Source organism: Patiria miniata, unplaced genomic scaffold (genome assembly GCF_015706575.1).
Source record: "Patiria miniata isolate m_02_andy unplaced genomic scaffold, ASM1570657v1 HiC_scaffold_14, whole genome shotgun sequence".
Classification (NCBI taxonomy): Eukaryota; Metazoa; Echinodermata; class Asteroidea; order Valvatida; family Asterinidae; genus Patiria; species Patiria miniata.
In genome coordinates, this window is record NW_024037052.1 from 13380099 (window position 1) to 13396980 (window position 16882).

Sequence of the window (16882 nt, forward strand, 5' to 3'; positions counted from 1 at the left end):
AAAAGCCACAAGGTGTTGTGGCTTGAGAATTTTGTTTGGGAAGTGTCTCTTTAAAGTCCCTTTAAATTGGTCGTATGTATAAAAACTAGTAAATGCTAGGAAGTTTAAGCAAAAAGTAAAAGCATTTACTTTGGAGTACAAGCATTAAGGAAAAGCGAATGCTTGATTTCGTATGAATAAAGGTTTGCCTTTACTGTTCAGCATTTACTACACAACAGGTAGCAAATGCTTCTTGCTGTTGGATTGTTTTCATGGACGAATGATTGCCAACAATAGGGTTTCTTTTGTGTGTACGAACTGCTGCACACACACAGGGTTTACACGTGGTGTAATAGTCCAGATAAAGGTGATGGATGCAGTACATGTAGTAGTACAATGTACATACATTTTCCTCAAATCCAGCAAAAATGATGACACTTTTCGGCAGTTGCGGAATACAAAAAGTATACTTTCATCATTCATGAAAATTGTAAAGGTCCACAGTGTCCTGTAGACGTCACAATTGCATAAAAATCACAGACCTGTTAAAGTGGGTATAAAATCATACCAACATTCGATACACAAAGAGTTTTGTTTATTGAAATATTATAAAATAATAGTTTGCAAAGTTTGGTGACCTAATAAACTAAACAAATGATTTTAGTTCAGTCTCCAGGGTGCCGTTGGATAAAATTTATCCTTAATCATTCTAGGCAGCACTGAATTTTACGCTAACACTTCTCATGTCGTGAACAAAATGCGAAATTATCGTTTCTAATTCTAGTAATAAAATGTATAATAAAAAAGTATTTAAATTGCTCATAAATGTTAGTCAAAATACAGTGTATGGTATTATATGTAGTCTATTAATGTTTTTGTGTCAATTTTGGGGCGATTAATATTAATAAATGCAGCAGTTTTTGTGCAGAAGTATTTGCTTTATATTTTCAAGGTTGCCCAAACCCAGCCTTGAAAAATGACCAGTAAATGCTTGAAAGCTGAAGCATTTACTCCTTTTTGTTCATACGAAATGAAGTAAACACTTCTAGTCTAGCGAAAGCTAGCAAGTAAAAAGTAAATACTTTTAGCTTTCAGCAAATGCTTTCCTGTAAAAGCATTTGCTTCATTTTTATTCATACAAATGCAAGTAAATGCTTAAAAATGGGTAGTAAAAACAAATGCTAGTTTTTATACATACGACCCAGTGTAACTGACTAACTGCTTTAATAATTGATACATGAAATAACCTAAATACTTCACTCAAATTTCTGTCTCTCTTTCTCACCTATTCATACCCCCAAAAAAGTAAGGAATGTTAAATGAAGTTAAATCTTTTAATTTTTGTGGCTTTTTTTTTTCCAATTTTTGTTGTTAAGCATATATTCATGAAAATGTAAAAACTGATAACTAATACAAATTACGAATTTACAAATTGACTGTCAATTGAGAAAGATAGGTATTCTTTTCTTGTACTATTTTCTCTGTATCATTGAGATGTAAACATTCACGAAAAACAAAAAACTAAGAACTATAAGGATATAATAATAATACATGTATATGGATTTATAAAGCGCACATTGTACATTACACATGGCACTGCAGCAACACATATACAATTGATTAACGTGGCGAAAACTGACTTCTATTATTCAAAAACAAGTTAGACAGTATATAAATAGCTGTGTCTGTAAGGGAATATACAACATTTGCAAACATCAAAAAAACAAAATTACCAAATTATTATGAAATACCTTACTGAACTGTAAGGGAATGACAGTCTAAAGCATCCTGCTAAATTATGCAGAGTTGTAACGAGTCACTGATTTTTGTGACTCGAGTCGAGTCGAGTCATTTTAAAGAAGTGACTCGAGTCGAGTCGTGTCATTAGGTCAACAAGGTCGAGTCGAGTCGAGTCGAGTCACAGAGTGTGGTCGAGTCGAGTTGAGTCGAGTCAAGTATTTAGCTCGAGTCAATTCGAGTCACAAATATTTGAACACTAAATTACAATAAAAAGCAACAAACACAAGAGAGAAAAAATACAAGGCACCAGTCTATTACGGAAATCCAAAGACATAAAGTATGCTGTATGGTACCCAACCAACAGTTTCCATTGCTAGCTCACGTCACAGATAAGAAGATGTGAAACTTCGGTCTTATAACCAGTTTGGCTTCGGGTCTAGATTTTGTTGTTCGCTGATCGCTGACAACGTTAAAACCTAATTGCATTAACAAAACTGTTTCTGATTATTTAAAGGTGGGCCCGTCCATATCCATTTTTTTGTGTGAAATCGGGACATGATTTTAGCCAGCATTCAACCAAGAACTTCAAAATCGCCCGAAACCAATGATGAAACCACGGATTGAGAAATGCGTTTTAAGTCTGGTTCCGGGTTTAGCATTACATGCTATAGAACCACAAGGTGGGAGTCCGCGACACGGTGTATGTTTGTTGTTTCATTATGGAGGGAGGAAACAGACTGCCGCTGTATATAAACGTACATTATTCACGAACATTAACGTGACGTGAACAAAAACTGGCAACGCGAACGGCGCAGCGTAAGTCATTGCAAATATTTTTCGCAAGTAAGTTTTGCTTTTATTTTGGGACTCAAGTCTTATTAGCCTTCCTCGAGTCGAGTCGAGTCATTCTGATGAGGGACTCGAGTCGAGTCGAGTCATTTGCTCGCAGTGACTCGAGTCGAGTCGAGTCATTTACCCGTCGGGACTCGAGTCGAGTCGAGTTGCCAAAAATGTGACTCGAGTCGGACTCGAGTCGAGTCATTGACTCGAGTCATTACAACTCTGAAATTATGGCACCTGGTGTGCTGACATTTCCAAGAAAAGTGGTATTTTTTTTATCAATTTCCAACGCTGGTCTGTCAAACAGTGTTGGACAAAAACTTTTTTTTTTACAAATACTGCTCCAAATTTATCATATTTACCCCCGGTAGTTTGTCCACATTTTCTTTGCAATCGATTACACACCTGTGAACGGGTACAAGCCAGCTCGCTAGACTGTTCCCTGACCTTAGTTACAATTCCCCGACGTCTATAAATTGCTCTGTTTCATCTTAAGTGGGGTCAGGGAACCAGACTTCAAAAAAATGATTGTTTTCCTTGGTTTTTCCAGCATCTACGAAACCCCCAAATCCATCCATTTTTAAAATTACAACAAAAGCAACTGTTGTATATTCCCTTTAAGTTCTGTTTTGATTAAGAAATAAGAATTGAAAAGTGAAATTAATTGATATCTGAAAACCAACAGTTGATAACTAAAACCTGAAAACACAATGTCCTCAGTAATTGGAACAAACAGGCTGACTAGAGTGGGATCGTCCTCCAGCAAATTTCTTTTTCAACTTTATAACTCACACTGTCCACACTAACGGTTACAACTTATAACTTTATGGGTGAGACATGGGAGGTGGATTGCCAAGCTGTCTTTTTTGTTAATTTTTGTTTTTAAACATTCCTGTATTATCCATGATTGCACTGATAAATCCATGTAATTCTGCTGATTCACTGGATATGTAGGAAATTACTTGGCCATCTTTAAGCTCCATTCTCTCACTGTCCGTGCTGTGTCATTGTCTGTCAGCCATTTATCTGTCAGTTGATGCCTTAGTCGTTTATATTCTTCATCAGACTTTTTTATGCTGCGCACGATTTCCTTTTGGTCTTTGTCACATACAAGGCTCAGTCCGGCCATCCTATCTGATATTCTCCATTCTCTCACTGTCCGTGTTGTCTCATTGTCTCTCACCCATTTATCTGTCAGTTGATGCCCTTCTCGTTTATATTCTTCATCAAACATTTTTATGTTGCGCGCCATTTCCTCTTGCTCTTGGTCCCTGAGCTTTTTAAATGGCAGTGGAAACCTTTCTTTTTCAAATGCAAGGTAATCAAAAATTTGTGTGCTTGCAAATCCAAATCGTTCACACACGGCATGCTTTGATTTAATGAAGGTCGTGATGAAATGTTGAGTGGTGAGAACCCATTCTGTTGGCGTAGGAAAGTTTAAATCTTTCGCTGCTTCCTTGGGTACCTTGTGTCCAAATGCAGCCCGTACTTTTAGTTCTACTTGCAAAACTGATGTGCTGTCAATTGGATCATGAGGGAGGACAAATAGGGTAGATGTCTTCGATGTACCTAATTGTTTATTTATCGCTTTCTCCACAACCTCCATTCGGTTGTCAGTTCCTCTTGTTGTGTCAACTCGGGTAAGCCCAATCTTGCAATACTTCCATATTGAGTCACCTCGCTTCGTAACATAAGATTTATCATTAATTACAACGCCATAAATATGAGCTCTCTTTCCTTGACTGACATATTCGTTATGCGGTCGACAGCGGCTCTCGTTCAGTGCCTCTATTAACATTTTGCCATGGTTTTCAGTCCAAAACCATTCAAAGAAGTCCTCATTTTCTGCGAGTTCATCAAAGTTTTGCTTGGTGTTACTTGCCATGATTTGTTGCTTTCAGTAGTTTTTTCCATTAAATGCGGTTCAAAATGGTGTAATACAAGTAGAAAATATTCCAGCAGGAAATTACCGGTAGTCTACATGTCCACCTGATAGCTGTGTGGCTTTTGGCTTACTGTGTCTGTCTGGTTTACTGATTTCAAGTGCCAGCAAAAACAGGGCGTTGTTTAATTTTATCACAGCTGAGCACACACGTATAGTGCAAAATGGACCAGTTGATTCTTCAAAAAAGGGGAGTACACTCCAACATCAAAGCCTATGAATATTCTTTCTCCCATCTATAATTTCATTGTACTAACCAGATTCATATCTGAATCTATGTTGGCTCAAAGTGGCTAAAATCACTCACACTCAATTGCAGTAAACTTTATTTTTGAGTTTTGTGAACAAAAGTGCTGAATCGTTTTTATAGGTTTCATTCTAGGACCGCTAAGGAGAACAGTTCATTGATAAGTGACGGGGCCCCAGTAAAATAACATAGATTAAGTGTGTAAATAGAAAGCAAATTGCAGGCTTGTCCTAGTTGATAGAGTATTGTGATATTATACAAATACAACATGGTTTGTGGGGAAATAGTGAATACTAATGACCCCGAGGTGTTGGATGATTGGGACTATCTCATCAGGCAGCTGCGGTATTTCATTCGTCCATGTCACCATGTTTTTGACCATGCAGTATTTGGATAAAGTGAAACATTATTTTAATTTAAGGAGACAGACATAATAGAAACTTAATTTTGTATCATTTAATAACTTTAGGCAGCTGCGGTATTTCATTCGTCCATGTCACCATGTTTTTGATCGTGCAGTATTTGGATAAAGTGAAACATTATTTTAATTTAAGGAGACAGACATAATAGAAACTTAATTTTGTATCATTTAATAACTTTAGGCAGCTGTGGTATTTCATTCGTCCATGTAACCATGTTTTTGATCGTGCAGTATTTGGATAAAGTGAAACATTATATTAATTTAAGGAGACAGATAGAAACTTAATTTTGTATCATTTAATAACTTTAACATTCACGCAAAACACTGCATTTATTTTTATTGTGTAAAATTTCACCCACTTCCTCCTCGGTTAAAATCGCAAAGCGAGCTCCACTGGTCGCCATATTGATGTACGCCGTAATAGACTGACACATGCAACTGTCCCCACTGGTGTTCTCCACGGTACGCACGTAAAGCACATGCGTCGTTGGTATTAAAAGAGATATCACAGTACTGGAACAAATCTAACTGCTGTGACCCAGGTGTGTGATAGTACCTCCCTGGTTTTTGCCCGTCACGCGCTCGTGCGAAGATGCGGGGTGATAGTAAAAACTTTCACACGGTCGAGTTGCTTGAATGGACCAATGAAATGCCGTGATTGCCTGATGAATATTTATGAGGTATAGTAAAAGGCATCTATAAGTATCCGGCCAATTGGAAATATTGAAAAACTGAAATGCAAAGTTGAAGCTTAATTCTTGGGGTAATGTATGTGTGCAGGGTGAGTGTCCTTAATGTACATAGAGCTTTCTGAGAGCTTATAAGAAACATCTACTCAATATTACTTGGGACTGGGAGGGACCTGAACTCACGACCACCTGCTTACAAGTACAGATGGATAACCACTCAATTACATGTATGCATCTTCCAATTCAAATTTTACATCAGGAGGATTTATATTAAAAGGTAAAGTTCACTTGCATCAATAGAGGAGAAAGTTTTGGAGTTGGGGGGGTGCACCACTCCCCCAATTATGAATGCTTTTGTCGGCCAAATTGTCCTCATGTCGGTACGATTGAGGTTCCGTCAGCAACTGTGCCGAGATTAAGAGTGTCACCAATTATCAGATACCGGTAGCACCCATGGTTGTCTGCTTTGACCAGCGCACCCTATAGGAAGCTGGTGTCTTTCTTACAATATTAGTCAAATTTAACAATTAAAAAGTGCACCACTTTCTAAAACTCCTTCCCAGGCTTATATTTGAAATGACAGCTGAAAATGAAATTCACTCGTATAGAACGAAATATAATACATGTATTGTGTTCTTATAGTTTTAAAACTTTCGTGAAAAATGCCGAAACAATGAAAGGCTTTAGTTTGGTGTCATGGAAGGACTGATGACACTGCATGAGGCTAGAATGCCATGATTTTACCCAAACCAACTCCAAATTCCTTTGATGTTCAATTCAACTATGTGAAAGAAACTTTTTTTTGGCTGAAATAGGTTGTAGAAAGACTGAGTAAGGCCAACAAAAAAATGGTTCTGCTTCCGATTACATGTCGGTTTCAGAATAGGGTCGATTGGTCGGTTGGTCGGGAAACATTCTATTTTGCACTTTTTTATGCTGATTTGCTCATGCTTTGGTCGCGGGTGTCCAGTAGTACGAAAAATGTGCTCCACAAAAGTCATCAAAACTTGCCTCCTAAAACAACAAACAGTGAATTTTGCTTTAATTAAAATAAATGTTTTTACAACAGACGAGTGGGGAGTTTGGTGGTTGCATGGGCATCGCGAGGGCTCAGGGCAAAACAAACAAACAAACAAACAAACAAAAATAGGTGCTTTTAATTTGTTGGGGGGGGGGGGGGGGGGTGGTCGCGGTGGGTGGGCAAAAATCCCCCTGCCCACCCTCGAAAAACTGATAAATTGAGAATATGCTGGAAAAGTACAGGACTTTTGGGGCAAAATGTGTGTTGCCCCCTCTGGAAAAAAAACCTGGCGACGCCCATACCTGGTTCCACAAGGGCAGATCTACATGTAGCTTTCACACCCTGCTGGGGGGGGGGGGGGGGGGGGGGGGGGGGGGGGGGGGGGGGGGATGTCCCCATGAAATGTTGAAACCTAGGATGTTTTCTCTTGCATTTTAAGGCAATTTGAGAATGAACACATTTAAGAACTTTAGCATTCAATTTATTATTTTGCTAAAATTCAAGTGTTAATTAACATTAAAACGGCACAAAAGGGGCATTCTTGATTAAAATTCAAAGCTATTGTATCTCTGGAATGGTCTAATGAAGATTCTGGCTTATAGATGCATGTTTGACTTTAACATTAAAGCCACATTAAAGACCAATGATCATTCTTTTTTTCCCTCAAAATTATGCAGCACATGAGAAACAATTGTGTCTGGAGAAGAGAGAAACTTTGTTAAAATTAGGCCTCTTTCAAAAGTATCTTGCTGCAGTATGGATACCAAATGTCATATGGTAAACAGTTGTACAAATGTAAACTTAAAGTAGTGAGGGTTTGTGATGGTAACAGCATATATGGAAGAATCTTTTTTGAGAAGAAGTGTGGTTCTTAAAAGAACCGTTTGGTTGTGAAACTCGACGTTCCGATCTGCATGCTCTGATCGTCTCCAGGAGAAAGCCAAGACAGGGTGGATGAGGCTGTATTTTTAGGGCTGGATGATTACTGAGGCGTGGAGTTGTGGACACTGAAGGTTGATCGCTGAGGCGTGGAGTTGTGGATGCTGAAGGCTGATTGCTGGGCGTGGAGTTGTGGATGCTGAAGGCTGATCACTGAGGCGTGGAGTTGTGGATGCTGAAGGTTGATCGCTGGGGCGTGGAGTTGTGGATGCTGAAGGTTGATCGCTGGGGCTTGGGTTGTGGATGCTGGAGGTTGATCGCTGGGGCGTGGAGTTGTGGATGCTGAAGGCTGATCGCTGAGGATGGAGTTGTGGATGCTGAAGGCTGAATGCTGGGGCGTGGAGTTGTGGATGCTTAAGGCTGATCACTGGGGCGTGGAGTTGTGGATGCTGAAGGCTGATCGCTGAGGCGTGGAGTGTGGACGCTGAAGGCTGATCGCGGAGGCATGGAGTTGTGGATGCTGTTGGTGGGGGAGTGGGGTGTGCTCACTATAAAACTGGTTCTTTTCAGAACCACACATCTTCTCATAAGAGATTCTTCCACATGGTGTTACCTCAAACCCTCAATAGTTTACACTACCACCATGCAAAGTTTCAAATTTTAAAGGTAAACTATGTCCTCTTTCTCAAAAACAAATTTGTTTTCCAGGTGAAAATTTAGACTTATGCCAACAAGCCATCATAACAAACATGACTTTAGAACAATTAGAATCATTAATGATGTTTCAACAATATTTTGCACAATATACAAGCCATTCTGCTAATCTACAATCATTTAAACCATCCTACTTTTTTTAGAAGCAAAGATGCTTTAAAAAAGAAGTAAAAATACCATTATTTCCAACAATAATTAGGATTAAATGAAAATGCTAATGACATACTATGTAATTATACATGCAGTCGGTGACATTCCAATCGTACACCTTTTAATCACGTAATCTAAGAATGTCTTGTTGGCTTTTTCCTCTATCCCTTAAAAATAATTTCATCAACTTCAAAATGGAATAGAAATAAAAATTGAAGTAAATCAAGAACTTTCTTAAAATCCTTTTTTAAAGTGTTAGTTTATAGGCCCCTTGCGTTGTTTATCTTTCCTTATTTTGCAGTGAACATTTTTTTGTCATAAAAGTGAAATTGGTTCATGTTTGCAATAAATTTCTCACAAAACTGAATGAGACAAATAAGTGGATTTGCTTGGCACATGGATATATATCCATCACGAAAGCTGCACTTTTCAATAGTGCAAAGTAGGAATATCATCGATGGTTTGTTTTGAATGATTGGCTGTTAATTTATTTAAATCTTTATTTAATAATTGTTTTTTGCAGCATATACAAGCCATTTCTAAAAAGTTTACCTTGATAATCTACAATCATATGTCTTACATGTACTTTTTTAAAAATTGATTTAAATATTTATTTAACAATTGGTTTTCTTCGCAGCATATACAAGCCATTTCTAATACGTTTACCTTGATAATCTACAATCATATGTCTTACATGTACTTTTTGTTAAAATTGATTTAAATCTTTATTTAACAATTGTTTTTTTTGCAGCATATACAATCCATTTCTAATAAGTTTACCTTGATAATCTACAATCATAATATGTCTTACATGTCCTTTTTTTTTTTTACTGAATATACCATTAATAAAAAATTATAGAGAACATTCACCAAATTCGAATAAAACCCTCCTATGCACACATACATTCTGTGCCAAGATTTCCTTTCAGTTAAAATCAATCAAGTGACTGTTTTCAACAGTTCAGAGCTCCCAGCCAACAAAGAACAGGATTGACTGGCTGTGACTTCTTATGTAACTTGATACGGCTATGCCTTGACTGTAGGTGATTGATAAACCAGCTGTGTCTACCACTTGCCTGCTTTTGTCTGTTGACAGAATTTGACTAGTCATAGTGCTTGCTAGAAATATGATCTGACTGTTGGTGACTAGCCTGTGTAACAGGCATGGCAGGGAAGTGGATGGAGTTTTGACTGTCTGTGACTGTTTAAACAGTTGGATGATTACAAATAGCATAGAAAGATGTTAAACTTTGTACAAAATTAAATTCCATTATTCCATTTTCATTGACAGTATTGATTAATCAACAGCTGGCTCATTTTTGTACCAATTGGTAAATATAAATGATGCTAACAACGGAATGAGCTAATCGTCCTGTCACGGTTTCCAAACATTATAGTCTGGACAATACCTCACCAAATATCTCAGTTTTGTGTTTTTGTGTGGAATTTGTTTCCACACAAAAGCCACAAGGTGTTGTGGCTTGAGAATTTTTTGTTTGGGAAGTGTCTCTTTAAAGTGACCTTTAAATGTAACTGACTAACTACTTTAATAATTAATGAAATAACCTAAATACAAGTATTGTTGCAAGTTTCAGTCAAATTTCTGTCTCTCTTCCTCACCCATTCATAAAAGTAAACATAAGGAATGTTAAATAAGCTAAAATGGGGGGCTCATTCACGTTTATTAAACAGTCTCATTTTCCTTCCATCCTGTACTGTTTACATTTCTTGCCTGACATAGTTCCCTATGGTGGGTGTGCTCCATTACCTCTATTAGTCATCAAGCCGCAACTTGCCTAAGTCATCTTCCATTTCTGATGTTGCCTTTGGGGTTGTGCCACCAGTGCTCCTGCGTGATGATTTCTTGGATTCCGAGCTTGGTGTGGTTCTTTGGCTCATCTTAAGTGAAAATTCCTTCAGTGCTTCTTCGTCTGGAAAGCAGAGGTTTTTCAGTGCATCTGCAGGTACTGGATTCGTTTCCTCGTTAAATTTACAGCCCTTAAACACTATAGTGCTTGCATATCCATGGTCTTCGGACATGTCATTGATTTTCTGCTTGATTTTGTCGATAAAACCTTGAGTGGTAATGACCCATTCGGTTGGCACAGCAAAGTTTAGATCTTTTGCTTTTTCCTTGGGTACTTCGTGTCCAAATGCAGCCCTTATCCTTTTTTCCACCTTCAAATCTGGGTGTGCAGTCAGTTAGGTGAATGGAGAGGCAGAAGAGCACAGCTGCAGCTTTCGAACATTGGTATTGTTTATTTATTTCACTCTTTACAGTCTCCATCCGATTATTAGTTCCGGGCGTTGTGTCAACTTGAGTGTACCCAATCTTGCAAAATTTCCACTCTTTCTTGCTATCCTTTAAGTCAAACGGGTAGTTTACAACAACACAATATATGAAAGGCTTCTTTCCTCGACTTATGAAGTTGTGAAATGGATCACTTTGACCTTTGTTCAGTTCATCTATCAACTTATTGCCATTTTTTCCGCTCCAAAACCAATGCTTGAAGGCCTTGAGGTTTTCTTTATTGTTCAGGATCAATTCATTCCACTTTGGTATTGCATTACTTGCCATGATGAAGGCTGTAATTACTATGCTTCAAGATGGTGCAATTATTGACAATACTCCACCAGGACTATATTTATTCCTCTGATAGCTGTGTAGGTGGTCGTGGCCTTTTATAGTGTCTGGCTTGCTTGCTGAACAGAGGGAATGGTTTTTTTTTTACCTTCATAATGTACTTGACATACAGTGCAAAATGGACTAGTTGATTCTTCAAAAAATTTGTTTTTACTTCCTTCTCTTTCTTGTTAGTCATAAGGGAAACAAACGAAACTACTAGGGTACTGAGTACGGCATCGATCTCATTATTCGTTTTGAAGAGCTAGAGTGTCAAATTGAAACATGTGGCTTGATAACCACTTAGCCAGAGATGTCTCTGCAAAAAAAAGATGAATAGATAGATTCAATGCCCCAAAGGCATATCCATTCACACATTGCTGCTATGGTGGCCAGCCTACCGTGTACAAAGTGGGCACTATGATTTGGACAACTAAAGTCCCTTTAAAGATATTAGGCCAAAAAAAAAGTCAACCTACTAGCCCCCTGTCCAACTTTCCCCCTGACCAACTCGCCTCCCCCCCCCCCCCCACCTACTCGCCCCCTGTCCAATTTGCCCTATGACCAACTCGCCGAACGACCAACTCGCTTCCTTGTCAACTCGCCCTGTGGCCAGCTGGCCCCTAGCCAATTTTCCCACCCCAAGCATATTTTTTTCTTAAACTTTCTAAAACTCCTTCCCAGGCTTATATTTGAAATGACAGTTGAAAATAAAATTCACTCTTATAGCATGTATAGAACGAAATACATGTATTGTGTTCTTTTAGTTTTAAAACTATCGTGAAAAAATGCCGAAACAATGAAAGGCTTAAGTTTGGTGTCTTGGAAGGAATGATGACACTGCATGAGGCTAGAATGCCATGATTTTACCCAAAACAACTCCAAATTCCTTTGATGTTCAATTCAACTATGTGAAAGAAACTTTTTTTGTCTGAAATAGGTTGTAGAAAGACTGAGTAAGGCCAACAAAAACATGGTTCTGCTTCCGATTACATGTCGGTTTCAGAATAGGGTCGATTGGTCGGTCGGTCAGGAAACATTCTATTTTGCACTGATTTGCTCATGCTTTGGTCGCGGGTGTCCAGTAGTAGAAAAAATTTGCTCCACAAAAGTCATCAAAACTTGCCTCCTAAAACAACAAACAGTGAATTTTGCTTTAATTAAAATAAATGTTTTTACAACAGAGGAGTGGGGAGTTTCGTGGTTGCACGAGCATCGTGAGGCGCTTAGGGCAAAAAAAAGAAAGAAAGAAAGAAAGAAAAAAAGTTGCGAAGTAGCTTTTAATTTTATGGGGTGGGTGGGGGGGGGGGGGGGTTGGTGGGTGGTCAAATGTCCCCCTGACCACCCTCAAAAAAACTACTAAATTGAGAATATGCTGGAAAAGCACAGGACTTTTGAGGCAAAATGTGTGTTGTCCCCCTCCAAAAAGAAATCCTTGCGAGGCCCATATCTAGTTCCACAAGGGCAGATCTACATGTAGCTTTCACACCCTGCTTTGGGGGGGGGGGGCATGTCCCCATGAATTGTTGAAACCTAGTATGTTTTCTCCTGCATTTCAAGGCGATTTGAGAATGAACATATTGAAGAACTTTTCAATTTATTATTTTGCTGATACATGATTTAGGCTATTGCTGAACAGACAACTAAAATTCAAGTGTTAATTATTAAAACAGCACAAATGGATTTCAGGGTTCAGATTTTCATTTTCCCATCTGCCATATGTATTTGAAGTTAGTAACAATATCATTATTGTCACTATTTGGGTTGTTAAAATAACTACTGCCATCTGCCATATGTATTTGAAGTTAGTAACAATAACATTATTGTCACTATTTGGGTTGTTAAAATAACTACTGCCATCTGCCATATGTATTTGAAGTTAGTAACAATAACATTATTGTCGCTTTTTGGGTTGTTAAAATAACTTTTTCCATTCAGAGTGCTTTGAAAAAAACAACAGTACGCTGCCGTTTGTAATAGTTTTGAATTGGCATTACAATGCTCATGCTGATATAAGTTGAGTTAATCCTGCCTATTAGCTACTTTAATTGACGTCTGATTGTAAGTAATAATTTTCAGAATGTCAGGTGATGTTAAGGCCAAGTAAAAAAAGTTAAGCCTCCTGCCTTTTTGAAAACAAGGAAGGAGAAGGCACTTTTTTTTCTCCAAAATGGCCGCCCGAGCCATTTTCCAAAACAACTAGTGGGGCTATTTTTCAAGATGGCCGCCAGCTTTTTTTAAATGGCCCCCACTTGGACTCAGGAAATGACATACCAGCTTTATATGGGCTAGATGCAACAGACAAAGAGGCCAAAATGATGTCAATGTTTAAAATGCATATTTTTTTTCAGGTTTTTTTTCTCAATTTTTAAAAGGAGGCGGTCGGCCTCCAAAAAGGAAGCGGGTGCAGTGGCGTCACCAGACTTTTCAGTCTGGGGGGGCACAGGGGGGGCACCAGCATTTGATGGGGGGCACTTAGGTGGATACGGATCGCCGTCCTGGGGGAGGGGTCTAAGGGGAGGGGGTGCCCCCCTCCCCTTTTGAAAATTTTCGCATACGGAGGATGGGCTAGATGCAAAATGGTGCCACATTTGATGCTAAATTCGATCTGAAGATATCTCAAGAAATTGCTATTTTTGAGGTAATGATTTTAACAACGCGCAGAATTTTGCAGAGGATAGGGGGGCACCAGCATTTGATGGGGGGGCACTCGGGGGGGGGGGGCACTAGGTTTTCCAGGGGGGCACGTGCCCCCCCTGGCCCCCCCTTGGCGACGCCTCTGAGCGGGTGGGGACACTAAACATATTTTTGTGTGTTTTATTTGGCCTAAGAGGTGCTATCTACATGTATAGCCATAAATATCACGCCATTCAGTCAGATACATACACACAGTCCATAATTCAAGGAGGAAATAAAATTCAACCAAAGCAACTCACGATCCAATAAAACTATCTACCATTATTACTGCCAGTGGCAAATAGAAAGATAGAGTGTCAGAGACTAGTGAGACGAAAGATTGCCCTGTGATATGTACCATGAACTTGCGTGTTTCTGGAAACACAGACTGGTGACCTGACAATGTGTTTGAGAACAGGCAGTGACCTTCACAATTCTCAGCTTTCATTGGCTATTCTCTAGGATTGTCGGTCAACTAGCCCCCTGGCCGACTCGCCCTTTACCAACTCGCCACCTGGCCAATTCGCCCCCTGACTAAACTTGCCCCCCACCTACTCCCCCCCACTGTCCAAATTGTCCCCTGACAACTCGCCCCTCAACCTACTAGCCCCTTGTCCAACTTTCCCCCTGACCAACTCGCCTCCCCCCCGACCTACTCGCCCCCCTGTCCAACTTGCCCTATGACCAACTCGCCGAACGACCAACTCGCCTCCTTGTCAACTCGCCCTGTGGCCAACTGGCCCCCTAGCCAACTTTCCCACCCCAAGCATATTTTTTTTTCTTAAACTTTCTAAAACTCCTTCCCAGGCTTATATTTGAAATGACGACTGAAAGGAAAATTCACTCTTATAAAACGAAATATATGTATCGTGTTCTTTTAGTTTTAAAACTTTCGTGAAAAATGCTGAAACAATGAAAGGCTTTAGTTTGGTGTCTTGGAAGGAATGATGACACTGCATGAGGCTAGAATGCCATGATTTTACCCAAAACAACTCCAAATTCCTTTGATGTTCAATTCAACTATGCAAAAGAAACTTTTTTTGTCTGAAATAGGTTGTAGAAAGACTGAGTAAGGCCAACAAAAAAATGGTTCTGCTTCCGATTACATGTCGGTTTCAGAATAGGGTCGGTTGGTCCGTCGGTCAGGAAACATTCTATTTTGCACTTTTTTTATGCTGATTTGCTCATGCTTTGGTCGCAGGTGTCCAGTAGTACGAAAAATTTGCTCCACAAAAGTTATCAAAACTTGCCTCCTAAAACAACAAACAGTAAATTTGCTTTAATTAAAATAAATGTTTTCACAACAGAGGAGTGGGGAGTTTCGTGGTTGCACGAGCATCGTGAGGCGCTTAGGGCAAAAAAAAGAAAGAAAGAAAGAAAGAAAAAAAGTTGCGAAGTAGCTTTTAATTTTATGGGGTGGGTGGGGGGGGGGGGGGGGGTTGGTGGGTGGTCAAATGTCCCCCTGACCACCCTCGAAAAACTAATAAATTGAGAATATGCTGGAAAAGCACAGGACTTTTGAGGCAAAATGTGTGTTGTCCCCCTCCAAAAAGAAATCCTTGCGAGGCCCATATCTAGTTCCACAAGGGCAGATCTACATGTAGCTTTCACACCCTGCTTTGGGGGGGGGGGGGGCATGTCCCCATGAATTGTTGAAACCTAGTATGTTTTCTCCTGCATTTCAAGGCGATTTGAGAATGAACATATTGAAGAACTTTTCAATTTATTATTTTGCTGATACATGATTTATTGCTGAACAGAAAACTAAAATTCAAGTGTTAATTATTAAAACAGCACAAATGGATTTCAGGGTTCAGATTTTCATTTTCCCATCTGCCATATGTATTTGAAGTTAGTAACAATATCATTATTGTCGCTTTTTGGGTTGTTAAATAACTTTTTCCATACAGAGTGCTGTGAAAAAAAACAACAGTATGCTACCGTTTGTAATAGTTTTGAATTGGCATTACAATGCTCATGCTGATGTGAGTTGAGTTAATCCTGCATGAGCTACTTAAATTGACGTCTGATTGTAAGTAATATTTTTCAGAATGTCAGGTGATGTTAAGGCCAAGTAAAAAAAAAAAGTTAAGCCTCCTGCCTTTTTGAAAACAAGGAAGGAGAAGGCACTTTTTTTTCTCCAAAATGGCCGCCCGAGCCATTTTCCAAAACAACTAGTGGGGCTATTTTCAAGATGGCCGCCAGCTTTTTTTAAATGGCCCCCACTTGGACTCAGGAAATGACATACCAGCTTTATATAGGCTAGATGCAACAGACAAAGAGGCCAAAATGATGTCAATGTTTAAAATGTATATTTTTTTTCAGGTTTTTTTCTCAATTTTTAAAAGGAGGCGGTCGGCCTCCAAAAGGAAGCGGGTGGGGACACTAAACATATTTTTTTTCGTTTTATTTGGCCTAAAAGGTGCTATCTATAGCCATAAATATCACGCCATTCAGTCAGATACATACACACAGTCCATAATTCAAGGAGGAAATAAAATTCAACCAAAGCAACTCACGATCCAATAAAACTATCTACCATATTACTGCCAGTGGCAAATAGAAAGATAGAGTGTCAGAGACTAGTAAGACGAAAGATTGCCCTGTGATATGTACCATGAACTTGCGTGTTTCTAGAAACACAGACTGGTGACCTGACAATGTGTTTGAGAACAGGCAGTGACCTTCACAATTCTCAGCTTTCATTGGCTATTCTCTAGGATTGTCGGTCAACTAGCCCCCTGGCCGCTCGCCCTTTACCAACTCGCCACCTGGCCAATTCGCCCCCGACTAAACTTGCCCCCCCCCACTACTCCCCCCCCCCCCCCACTGTCCAAATTGTCCCCTGACAACTCGCCCTTCAACCTACTAGCCCCCTGTCCAACTTTCCCCCTGACCAACTCGCCTCTCCCCCCCCCCCCCCCGACCTACTCGCCCCCCTGTCCAACTTGCCCCATGACC

At 39.5% G+C, this 16882-nt stretch overlaps 1 protein-coding gene across 1 annotated transcript; it reads right to left on the bottom strand.

Annotated features, from left to right (window-relative positions):
* Positions 1-7847: 7847 nt before the first annotated feature.
* LOC119721804 (serine-rich 25 kDa antigen protein-like) lies at positions 7848-10521 on the bottom strand. The gene is made up of 2 exons (XM_038191760.1): positions 10419-10521; positions 7848-8278 (listed from the first exon to the last, which is right to left on the bottom strand). Exons 1-2 carry the CDS (start codon positions 10519-10521, stop codon positions 7848-7850), a joined length of 534 nt encoding a protein of 177 aa, XP_038047688.1.
* Between the last annotated feature and the right edge of the window lie 6361 nt (positions 10522-16882).

Coding starts and splice junctions, on each gene's coding strand:
- LOC119721804 (XM_038191760.1), bottom strand. CDS start 10,521: ATGAGCCAAAGAACCACACCAAGCTCGGAATCCAAGAAATCATCACGC. Junction 8,279..10,418: donor AGAAATGGAAGATGACTTAG/GCAAGTTGCGGC, acceptor CCCCACCAACAG/CATCCACAACTCCATGCCTC.